The 11,996-nt window shown below is 52.6% G+C and overlaps 1 protein-coding gene across 1 annotated transcript; it reads right to left on the reverse strand.

The window, feature by feature from the left end:
- Positions 1 to 1,295: 1,295 nt before the first annotated feature.
- LOC118832947 (inactive serine/threonine-protein kinase PLK5-like) lies at positions 1,296 to 11,996 on the reverse strand. The gene is made up of 15 exons (XM_036740344.1): positions 11,889 to 11,996; positions 11,116 to 11,223; positions 10,275 to 10,415; positions 8,729 to 8,858; positions 8,157 to 8,244; positions 7,893 to 7,988; positions 7,555 to 7,753; positions 6,333 to 6,465; positions 6,119 to 6,195; positions 5,055 to 5,184; positions 4,265 to 4,342; positions 3,791 to 3,947; positions 3,507 to 3,633; positions 3,303 to 3,416; positions 1,296 to 2,823 (listed from the first exon to the last, which is right to left on the reverse strand). Exons 1-15 carry the CDS (start codon positions 11,994 to 11,996, stop codon positions 2,638 to 2,640), a joined length of 1,872 nt encoding a protein of 623 aa, XP_036596239.1. The 3' UTR covers positions 1,296 to 2,637.

Below are 11,996 nucleotides of genomic sequence, written 5' to 3' on the forward strand. Positions count from 1 at the left end.
CTCCTCCACCCCGGATCAGACCATTGGGTCATCTTATACTGGATTCTGGCTCGGGAAGCCACTAGAAGGCTCCGAAATCTAGAACCATCCCAGGATGTCCACAAACACAAGTAGACGACAACTGACAGCCCATTAGCAGGGCCGGTGGAGGGTACAGGCTACTCTGCTCTCTGCCTTCTGACCAGCTCCTGACCCACATGGGTCACCTTTGAGGCCAGCCCTACCCTATCCTTGTCTAGATCTCAGACAGCTCAGGGCTGCCCAGCCAAGTTAGGAATTCAGGCCCTGACTACTTGGCTATTTCCAGCCCAGACAGATATTTAAAGCCCTGACTTGGCATGGATGGGACCAGGGTGGGGGAAAGAAAACCTTTGGAGAAATCCCTGCAGAGCTGGGAGGCTGAGCTTAGAAGCCCTGCTTTGGCCCTGACTCCCCTCTCATGGAATGAGTTTTTGAAAAACCCAGCACGGTCTCATTAATATTTCACATCCCCGACCTCCACAGTATTCCCTTTGCTGGCCTTGTTCCCTGGCCAGCTTCAATTCCTGTGGGGGAAAACTGAGGGGAGCATGTATGGGCAGGGCTGCCAAGTGGAATTTCCTATTGTAGATTATCTCTTCCCATGCCCTCCCCCCCCCCCCACCATATACCACCTATATTAGGATAATAGGATCTTAGAGCTGGAAAGGAATTTGGAGGTCATTTAAGAGAGACATTTTACAGATAGGGAAACAGGCTTGGGGAAGGAAAGGGATTTTCCCATAAGTAGGCAGATGTAGAGAACCATCTTTAGACTCCAAATCTCCTGCCCCTTCATACTGCACAGGCTTCCAAAGACTGTAAGCCCTGACAGGATTGGACTGATCATAGATGAGGGCGATCCTGTTAGATTCTTGGGCTCCTTTGAACCTGATCATTGAAATCAGGTTGTAATAGGACCCAAGGGTTCAAAGAGATTCCAACAACTCTTCTCCCTGTCACTGTCCCCTGGATGCATAGTGGGAGGGGACCAGCTTTGTCAGAAGCTGGACGTTCGAGGAAGCCTCTTCTCCCTGGCCAGCAGTACCTTTTCCCATCTTGTCCCACCCTCCCAAACAGACAACAGGATCCAATTCCAGCTTTCTCTTTTAATGAAAAAGACCATTTAGGAGATGCTCAGTCCAGTGTGGTGGGCACCTCCCAAGATGCCCTCAGCCCTTTTGGCCTGTGCCTGCCTACTCCAGGCCAAATCCAGCAGAGATCCACAGGATCACCCGTCCCATCATCCCCTCTCCCACACTGAGGCCCCCTCCCTGCAATATGTATCTATGATGACATTCCCAACAAATGGCAGTTTGAAGACCTCCAGAGGCAGGGTGCCCCCTACCCCCAGGGCAGTCCCTTTCTTTGTGGGACAGATCTTTCCTAAATTTCTTTCCCACAACTTCCATTCAGTGCTCTCAGTTTTGCTGTCCAGAGTCAGGCAGAACAAGTGTGAAACAAGGGAAATCATTCCTCTTCCACATGACAAACCTTCAGATATTTGGGGAAAAACCCAAAATGTCATGTCTCTCCCATCCCCCCCTGCCCGTGTCTTTTCTCCTCCAGGCTAACACCCCCAAGTTCCTTCAGCTGATCTGGTATGGCACAATTTCCAGGCCCCTCACTGTGCTGTCAATCCTTCAGATGCGCTCCAACTTACCAATGTCCTTCCTAAATCTGAACATTGTCCTCTAGATGTCTGACCAGGGGCAGAGGGCAGCGTGTCTCTGTCTTCTTCCTTCTTAATGCTCTTTTCCCTTTTATACAACCCAAGATTGTACCAAGCTTTGGGGGCTGTAATGTCTGTGTTGCTTCGTACAGACCTTGTGGTCCACTGAAACCCCCAGATCCTTTTTACATGATCTTCCTGGCTGCATCTCTCCCATCTTGTTCTTGTGTAGTTAATTTTTTGAACCCAAGAGCAGAGCTTTGTATTTATGCCTGTTAAATGTCATATTGGGTTTTTTTTTTTCCCAGCCCAATCTTGGTATTGGGCCGACCCCAGCCCTGACCTCAGTGGGTCCATGGTGGCCAAGGAAGCTGCTCCAGCTCTCCTGCCACTTGTCTTTGCTTCTGCCCATTCTTTTGGCTCTCGCTCCAGCCTCAATAACTGCTGGTCTTCCTGGAAGTTGGCAGCATGGGGTAGAGAATAGGGCATTGGACTGAGAGTGAGAAGCCCTGGGTTCTAGTCCTGGGTCTTCCGCTCTCTATGTCCTTGGCTAAGTTCCTTCCCTCCTCTGGGACTCAGGGTCCCCATCTATTATAAATGGCGTTGGCCGAGAAAGTCTCCAAAGCTTCCAGAGAATTCTCTTGAATTTTCTTTACACCTGGCCCACTCTAAACTCTGCCTTCATCCTCTTTCCAGTGTCCAAGCCACCTCTCCTCAAACCTTCTAGTTTCCATTTCTCCCTGGATCCCCCATCCCAACCCAACCTACCAATGACCCTCTGTCCCTCCTGTGCCCTTTGCTCCCTTAGTCCTGGAGTCACCAAAGCTTCCCTACTTTCAGTCTTTCCTCATACAGCTTTTCTGGCTTCTCATCATTGGGGTTTAGGTGGCCACCCTGCAGACTCCTGCCTCCTCCCCCTGGCACCCCAGAGGGTCAAGGAAAGGGCGCTAGAAGTTCTGGAGCAGGTGGAGGGTGTAGCAGAGGCGCTGACGCAGGGCCTCACTGCAGCCTTGGCACTGCAGGATGCCCAGTGGATGTGAGGTGGCCTGCCGCTCCTGGTTGATGTAGGTGAGCAGGGGTTCTTCTCCAGCCCAATTCAGGAGCAGTTTGGTGTGGTCATGGTAGAAGTTGACCTGGCCGGGGTGGGCAACAAAGGATGGTAACTCCTCCCATTGTGTATTGTGCCCTAGTAACTGGTGCCCAAAGCTGATGCCCAGGACAGATGTGGGTCTGGGCACCAGCTGGTCCCAGGGAGCCCTGCTCACCTCTCCCTCCATCCCATGCTGCAGCAGGATGGTGTCCCAGAGGCTCCCTCTCGCTGGGGGAGTCTTAGAGTGAGAAAGCATTCTGGATTTTAATCTCATTTTACAGATGATGAAACAGTCCCAGCAAGGTCAAGTAACTTGTCCAAGGTCACACAGCTCGTTACTAGCAGAGATGACTGCTTGCCCAGGGTGATTTCTACTACTCCCTGACACCTCCTAGTGGTTTGTGTGACCTTGGGGACCCATGTCTGGAAGCCCCTTCCCAGGGACTGAATGCAGCTGTGGCCAGGGCAGGGCTCTGCCAGCAGGGACGGTCCCTTTTCTCTTCTTCCCCTTGAGCTCCCTACCTGCATTGTCTGATCGCTGAAGAGCAGGAGCAGGGCCTGGTCTGACTTGAGGAAGTGGAGCAGGGAGAAGCCAGGGCCAGGGTTCAGACTGGGCTGTGTAGGAGGATTCCCACCCTGTAGGGAGGGCAAGATTAAGGAGCCAAGGGCCAGAGAGACAGGAAGGGAGCCAGAGCCACCCCCTGTGCCCGCCGGACCCAGCTTCACCTCTAACCACCGCTGCATGTAGCGGGTGAAGAGCCGGAGCACTGCCACTTTGGTGGCCAAAGAGTCAGGAATGTCTCTCCATGTAAAGGTCACCACCTCACCCCGAACCGGAGAGTAGCTTATGCACCTGCGGGAGGGGACCCAGAAGTAGAAGTAATGCTGATGGGGGGCAGTGATCTCAGGCTACAAGGTCCCTTCCCAGGAGCCAAGCACGGGAGTCAGCAGAAAGAGGAGCTGGAGACTCACACACCCCCCTGCCATGGACCCAAGGACCAGGGACTCACCCCAGTGCCGGCTGGAGAGCGATGTGGGTGCCATCCCGGAGAAGGACCCCGGTGCTACCGTCAGAGAGCTCGTAGCCAAAGCCGTACTTGTTAGAATAATCCACCCACTTGGTGGCCCACAGTACCGGCTGCTGCTGCCCAGGGGGGTCCTGCTCCCCTGAACACAGGGAGGACAAGGTGAGCAAGCGTCCCCTCGGGTAGCATCCCAGGAGCTGGGGCAGCAGAGTGAAAGTTTTAGCAGAGAGAAGACAGACGGGTGCCCGGACTCCAAAGATTGAGGACTTAGGGCTAATCAGGATGTCAGAAATCATCTCAGATGACCCCCTCATCCTACAGTGGAGGGAAGAGGGGTCCAGCCTGAGTAAGTGGCTGACCCAAGGTCACACAGTAGGTCAGTTGTGAAGCCTGAACTTAGACCCTTAATCTATGTCTAGGAAGAGGGATCAGGATGGAGTTTGGAGAGGGGGAACCTACCTTCTGGCATAAAGTCCAGGCAATTCTTCAGGAGCCTGGTAGCCACTTCAACTCCATCACCTGGGATCCCTGGGGACTCTGGAGAAATAGGAAAGATAGATAATGAGCTCCCTGTCACTACAAGTGTTCAAGAGGTGGGCTACCACTATCAAAAACGTAGGGGGCAGCTAGGTGGCAGAATGGATAGAGTACTGGCCCTGGAGTCAGGAGGACCTGAGTTCAAATCTAGCACTAGTTGTGAGACCCTGGGCAAGTCACTTAACCCAGTTTTCCTCACCGAAAAAAAAGAAAAAAGAAAAAAAAAAGAATGTTGGGCAAATTCTTGCCCAGGTAGGTGTCAGATCAGACACCCTCTGCGATCTTTTCTGTTTGTGAGATTCTGAAACAGCTTAGCATCTTCAGGGAGTCTCGGAACCCAGAAGTACCCACAATTTTCTTCGCTCCTAGCTGCTACAGCCAAGCATGGTTGCACAATCCAGCTGTGGCCCTGGCCAGTCACAGAATTGCATGGAATATTTTTTTAGAGCTGGAAGGAATCTGAGGTCCAGTTAATTTTATAGATGGAAAAACGGAAGCCCTCTAGATTAAGTGACTTGCCCAAAGTCACAAGCCAAGTCAGTGGCAGAGCTGGTATTAGAGCCAAGGATGCCTTCCCCAGGTATCCCTCCCTAAGCCTCCATCCTTCTGGACAACGCCTCCCTCCACCTCCCTTCAGTCTCTTCCCCTTTCCCCAGGTTCAGGCAATAGGAACTTGAGAGGGGGAAGGAGGGAGGGATCATAGCCAGCTTACCTTCTGTGCCCGGCCGGTGACCCCTAAGGCTTCTCCGCAGGAGTAGGTGGATAGGGGTCTCCAGGTAGGGTACTTGGGGATCAGTTTCTCCCTCAGGAGTTTCAGCTTTGTGGAGAGGATGAGAAAGGCCCTAGACAATGAATAGGAAGGGAACAAACAAGCAATAATTAAGCACCCACTGTGTGCCAGGCACTGCGCTAAGTGCTTTATGATTATTATCACATTTGATCAACAACCCTGGGGGGAAGGTGCTGTTATTATCCCCAGGAAACTGAGATAGACTTAAGTGACTAGCCCAGGGTCACACAGCTAGTAAGTGTCTGAGGCTGGATTTAAATTCTGGTCCTCCTGACTCCAGTTTCAGCACTTTATACACTGGGCCACCTCACCCCGCAAGGCCAGTCCTAACAAGTTACAAGGTTCCTTCCTCAGGACAATCCTTGAGGCAGAGTCCAAGTGTTATTATTTTCCATTTTTAGGTGAGGAAACGGGCATCAGGGAGACTAGTGACTGGCCCATGGTCACACATCACATTATGATAGAGCCAGGACCAGAACCCAAGTCTCCCAGCTCTAGGCTGAGAACTGTCCAAGCCTCTGAGGGCCAGCTCCCCTCCTGTTCCCTTCAAAAACCTACCCTGAACTCTCTTCTCCTTCCTTCACTTCCCTAGATAATGATGGGCCCTTACATGGAACATCAGGACCTTAGAATCCAGGATGTCAGAGCTGGGAGGCTCCTTAGAACACAGAATGTCTGAGCTGGGAGGGCCCTTAGAACACAGGATATCAGAGTGGGGAGGGGCCTTAGAACACAGCGTGTTAGAGCTGGGAGAGCCCTTAGAACATAGGGTGTCAGAGGTAGAAGGACTGTCAGAGAGAGAGCAGAGACTATTAGGGCAGGACAGAAACCTAAGGGTCATCATCTACCCCCTCATCTTACAGGAAGCTGAAGGCCGTTAATGGGAAGAGTCATGAGAAAGAATGAGGGACAGAAGCCCCCATGGATCATATGTGACCAGCACTGCCCCAGCTTCCTATTCCCGGCAGGACTCCTGGATCTCTCACCTCAGTGGCTGCCTCCCTGGGAGTCTTCAGGGGGTCCTCTGGGGCTGGGGCTGTTGGCATCTTTCGGACAAATGATCCTGGAAATGGAGGAGGGGGAAAAGAAGAGGCGATCGAGTGCGGTGTCTCTCTCTGGCCTGCCCCCTGGCAGCTAGGCACAGGAATTGGCCTTGGAAATGTGGGCTCCTGCCTCTTCTTCCACACCCACACAACTCACGTGGGGCCCGGCGCTGGGCCACAGCCAGGAACAGTTGCGTGGCCTTCTGAAAGAGCTTGTCCAAGGGCTGGGGGATGGTGAAGATGGGTGCTGTGTGGCAGGACCTCGGTGGCAATTGGTCTGGGGTGAAGCCCTGCAGGGCAAAGAGAGAGGTGGAACCATCAGTGAAGTAACAGAATAAAGCCAATGACAGGTAGCAGAAAAATCCCTCGGGGGCAGCTCAGTGGCACAGTGGATAGAGCACCAGCCCTGGAGTCAGGAGGCTGAGTTCAAATATGGCCTCAGATGCTTACTAGCTGTGTGACCTTGGGCAAGTCACTTACCCCAGATTGCCTCAAAAAAATAAAATCTCTCCCCATAGAGGGTCAGGAGGCCTTGGCTCTGGAGTTAAAAGGATCTGGGTTCAAATCCTGCCTCAACCACTTACTACCTGGGTGATCCCAGGCAAGTAGTCACTTCCCACCCTGGGCCCCAATTTGCTCATCTGTAAAATGGGAGGGTTGGACCAGATATCCTCTGAGGGCCTTTCTATCTCTAGTCCTTCCATGCTATGGCCCTTCCCCCTCCTCTAAACCTCATCTGTAAAATGAAAGGATTCTAGTAAACAGTCTCTAATGCTGGCCTTGTGCCTGGCCAGTGACTTCCCTTCCATGGGTCTCCATGCCCTTCTCTGTAAGAGATGCACATTCATCTCTCCCTTCCCTTCTCCCCAAACCCAGAGAAGTGACAGCAATAGTTATGATAACACAACAACGATGCTGCCATTTCTACAGTCTCTGGAGCATTTAGACTGACTCCTCTCTCGTTGGAGCCTCACAGCTCTGTGAGCGAGGCAGCACAGCCACGACTAGCCCCATTTCACAGATGAGGAAACTGAGGCTGAAAGGCTGTGACTCAACCAGAGTCAGTTGTTGGAAGCAGGATTTGAACTTGGGGCTCCCTCGATTCCCAGTCCAGTCCTTCTCCTGGAGCTTCTGGAACATATCTGGCATTGGGTAAATGCTCGGTGTTGATTGGCTGGTTGGTTGATTGATATGGCACCATGCTGCCACTCACCAAGGGAAGTGAAAGGGCTTGGGTTATTACCAGCCCGAGCCACAAGCAGGAATATGTGGGTCCCTTCAGGCCTCAGCCCCTCAGGAGGGAGGACCTCACCTGACTGGCTGAGCCCATGTTCCCATACCGTGTGTGAGCCCATGCCCGGGTGTTACATGGTCCTGACCTGGGTGAAGAAGTCATCTTCCAGGACCTGGTCAAGGCTGGGCCGGTCAGCGGGGTTGGGGGCCAGCAAGCGGGCAATGAGCCTTCGGGCATTGGGTGAGAGGTGAGTGGGCACAGGATAGTGGGCATCGCGGATGTTCTGATACATTTCAGGCAGTGGGCTGGCCTTGAAGGGGGGGAAGCCCGTCAGTGCTGTGTACCTGGGGTAAGGAAGGGGTTCTGATGGGATGAGCCTGCCACGGGACTCCGCCCCGACCCCCCAGCAGCCCTGCATCTACAGCTGTGCACACACATGTGTGCACAGACATTCAATCACATCCCCATATGCTCAGTACTCACATGATACAGCCAAGAGCCCAGATGTCTGACCGGAAGGAGTGGCCCTTTCGTGAGACAACCTCTGGGGCCAGGTAGTTGGGAGTCCCACAGAGCCCCCTGGGGAGAAAGACAGAAGCACTGACAGTGTCCACCCCAGATTGAAGGGTGTCCCACAGGAACACACACTTGTACATCACACAGAGAGGGATACACACACACACACACACACACACACACACACATACACAACTGCCCAGACACTGATACACAGTCATACACACTTACCCATGGCAGTGCCCCCCAGGTCCCACTTTTGTAGCCAATCCCAAGTCTCCAACCTTCACCTCCATGTTCTTAGTAATGAAGAAATTACCTACAGAAGGAAGGGATCAAGTGTGATGGCGTGTCGATGGCATGTGCATGTGTGACATGGTGTATGATAGAGTGGGTGATGGTGTGTGCATGTGTGACATGGTGCGTGCATGTGTGTGATAGTGTGGGTGATGGTGTGTGCATGTGTGACATGATGTGTACATGTATGTGATCGCATGGGTGATGGTGTGTGCATGTGTGACATGGTGTGTGCATGTGTGTGATAGTGTGGGTGATAGTGTGTGATGTGTACATGTGTGACATGGTGTGTGCATGCATGACATGGTACATGCACGTGTGTGATAGCATAGGTGATGGTGGGTGGTAGCATGTGGGGCAAGGAGGGGGAGGGTACTCACAAGCCACACAGAATGTCCCCGGCTGGTCTGGTCTCCTGCCTCCTGAGAGACTTTCTGTACCTCCCTTGGGCTCTCCTCCCATCCCCCCCTCCCCTTCTCTACCTCAGCCACTTCACATCCACGTACTGAGTTTGAGGTCTCGGTGGATGACACCCTGCTGGTGGAGGTATCGCAGGCCAGCTGCAATGCCCCGTAGGTAGTAGCGGACCTCGGGCTCAGTTAGGGTCTTCCGGGCCTTTAGGACATGGGCCAAGGACTGAAAGGAAGGAAGGAAGGAAAAAAGAAAGGAAGGAAGGAAAGAAGAAAGGAAGGAAAGAAGAAAGGAAGGAAGGAAAGAAGAAAGGAAGGAAGGAAAGAAGAAAGGAAGGAAGGAAAGAAGGAAGGAAAGAAGAAATGAAGGGAATGAAAGAAGAAAGGAAAGGAATGAAAGAAGAAAGGAAAGAAGGAAGGAAGAAAGGAAGGATGGAAGGAAGGAAAGAAGGAAGGAAGGAAGGAAAGAAGAAATGAAGGGAATGAAAGAAGAAATGAAAGGAATGAAAGAAGAAAGAAGAAATGAAAAAAGAAAGAAGGAAGGAAGAAAGGAAGGAAGAAAGGAAGGATGGAAGGAAGAAAGGAAGGAAAGAAGGAAGGAAGGAAGGAAAGAAGGAAGGAAGGAAGGAAAGAAGGAAGGAAGGAAGGAAGAAATGAAAGGAATGAAAGAAGAAAGGAAAGAAGGAAGGAAGAAAGGAAGGAAGGAAGGAAGGAAGGAAAGAAAGAAGGAAAGAAGGAAGGAAGAAATGAAAGGAATGAAAGAAAGGAAAGAAGGAAGGAAGAAAGGAAGGAAGGAAAGAAGGAAGGAAGGAAGTAAAGAAGGAAGGAAGGAAGGAATGAAAGGAATGAAAGAAGAAAGGAAGGAAGGAAGAAAGGAAGGAAGGAAGGAAGGAAGGAAGGAAGGAAGAAGAAATGAAGGAAAAAGAAGGACGAGGCTGGGTACATTGAGAGGCTCTTCCGGGCCTTCCCACCATCCCCATTCCCCCATTCTAAGGGCCTTTCTATCTACTCTCTCCTCACAACAGTCCAGGGGCAGAGGGTATTATCCCCATTTTACAGACGAGGAAGCTGAGGCTCAGGGAGGAGAAAGAGCTTGCTCAAGGCCCCACAGGGAATCAGTGGCTGAGCAGGAACAGCTCTCAGGTCTCCTGGCTTCCAGCCATGGGGAGGCCCACTCTGGCTCCATCCTAAGGGAGGACCAGTGCTGGAGGTGGAAGAGGAGGAAAGGGAATGAGCATTTATATAGCACCTACCGTGTGTCAGGCATTGTGCTAAGTGCTTTACAAATATTGTCCTATTTGATCTTCACAACAACCCTGCAAGGCACGTGCTATTGTTATCCCTCTTTTCCAGCTGAGGTCAAGTGACTTGCCCAAGGTCACAAAGCTAGTAAGGGTCTGAGGGTCTTCCTGACTCTAGGCCCACCTCGCTGCTTCAGCAGAGAGGAATTAAAAATAAATTTGGTCAGGGTGGGGGGGTCGGAGATGGGAAGGATTAGTGTTGGGGGAAAGGGTGGAGAGATGGGATGGGGGTCAGGGGTACAGGAGACCCATGATAGGGGTGCTGAGGATGAAGTCAGAGAAGGAGGCGAGGAGGTGGTTAAGAGGTGGGCCCGGGAGCTTAGGGATGAGGAGGCCCGCACCTTTCGGCTGCAGTACTCTAGCACCAAATAGACATTGTCCCGGTCAGCAAAGTGCCCGTGGAAGCCAACCACGTTACGGTGCCTCAGCTGGCTATGGAGCTCAATCTCTCGTTCCACCTGCCGTGGAGAAGGCGGCCCCCTCTGTGGGGCAGAAAGGGAAATGAACCGAGGGGGCTGGGAACCTGGGGGTCGGTCAGGGGTGGAAATAGAGGAGTCAGTGACAGGAATGGAGAGCTGGATGACGCTGGGCTTGGGAGAGGTACGGATGGGGGAGATCGGTGGTGGGGATGAAGGGAAGGCAGGGGTGGAAACAGGACCAGTGATGGAGATGGAGTCAGGAGATTCATGGAGAAGGGAGAGCAGGGATGAGGGGATTAAGGATGGGCAAGTTAGGGACTGAGGAGATTAGTGGTGGGCTGGATGTAGTCAGCGATGAGAGGATAGGGAACGCCAGAGACTGAGGAAGGTATAGAAGATGTGTCAGTAAGACAATAGTAACAGTGCAGGAAGATGAGCGATGAAGAGTCAGAATGGGGCAGATGAGTCATGAGATGATGGGGTACCGGGAATAGGAGAGTGAGGGGAGTGAGCAATGGAGGTAATCGGCGATGGGAATGGGAAAGATCGGTGATGAGAACTGGGGAAACCAGGATGATGGAGATCAGTAATGGGAACAGACACTGGGATCACTGTATTAGGGATGGAAATACCTCCAACAAGGAAAGGAACTAGGGATTTGGGATTATGGATAGGGATGGAGGATCAGTGATGGGGATAGGAGACGGGGGTTCAGGGAAAGGATCAAGGTTAGGAGTCTCTGAAAAGGGGCGGGGAGTGTTACCTTCCCCCACTGGTCCAGCCCACTGAGTCTTCCCCGGGGCACCACCTTGAGGGCAAAGACTCTATTGGTCGACATGTCGGTCAGTTTGTAGCATCTGCCAAAGGCTCCCTGTGGTGGAGGGGAGAGTCACAGGGGACATGAGACATTACAAGTAGCGTAGATACCACACACACAGACCCTTCCTAGGACCTGGCCTCAATTGCTCCCCAGCCTCTGACCTCAAGCAGGTGCATACTCTGGGAGGGGCAGGGGGAAAGGAAGGGGGCTCTCGAACACACATTTGTACAAGTACTAATCCATACACTTCCCCCATTGCCCATTTACATCTGCACGGGTCTTCCGAGGGTCCCCTAGCTGGACAGCTGTGGGCTTGGGCCTTTCAGCTGACCACCTACATATGCACATACACACATACACACACACACACACACACACACACACACACACACACACAAAATCTGCAGCCTGGCTAGGGGTGAAGGCAGACCCAGGAGGAGGAAACAGAAGAGCTAAGTAAGTTAGTCTAGGAAAGTGGGCCAGCCAGAATATGAGGATTTAGAGCTGGAAGACTTTAGAAATCGTCCAAGGCTAGCCCCTCTGGATCCTGGCTTCCCTCTCCTCCCCTTTCTCCCCTCCCCTCCCCGGACTCCTTCTCCCTCTCCTCTTTGCCCACTTTATGCCTTACTGTCCTCATCCTTCCCTCTCTATCCCCCGGGGACCCAGGAGTACAGTGTCCCCAGGCCCCCAGGACTCCCCCTCCCCTCAGCCCTTACCGTGCCCAGCAGTCGCCCCCGCCTGTAGATGCGCCCTGTGCTCGGGTCCCGGAGGAAGGAGGCTACAGGCTCCTGGGCCCCCCGCCTCCTGGGGACTCTCAGCTCCAT

The sequence above is a fragment of the Trichosurus vulpecula genome, chromosome 1 (assembly GCF_011100635.1).
Source record: "Trichosurus vulpecula isolate mTriVul1 chromosome 1, mTriVul1.pri, whole genome shotgun sequence".
In the NCBI taxonomy this organism is placed as follows: domain Eukaryota; kingdom Metazoa; phylum Chordata; class Mammalia; order Diprotodontia; family Phalangeridae; genus Trichosurus; species Trichosurus vulpecula.

Coding starts and splice junctions, on each gene's coding strand:
- LOC118832947 (XM_036740344.1), bottom strand. CDS start 11,996: ATGGAGCTGAGAGTCCCCAGGAGGCGGGGGGCCCAGGAGCCTGTAGCC. Junction 7,989..8,156: donor CCTGGGGGGCACTGCCATGG/GTAAGTGTGTAT, acceptor CTTTCTCCCCAG/GGGGCTCTGTGGGACTCCCA. Junction 6,196..6,332: donor GGCCCAGCGCCGGGCCCCAC/GTGAGTTGTGTG, acceptor CTCCATTTCCAG/GATCATTTGTCCGAAAGATG.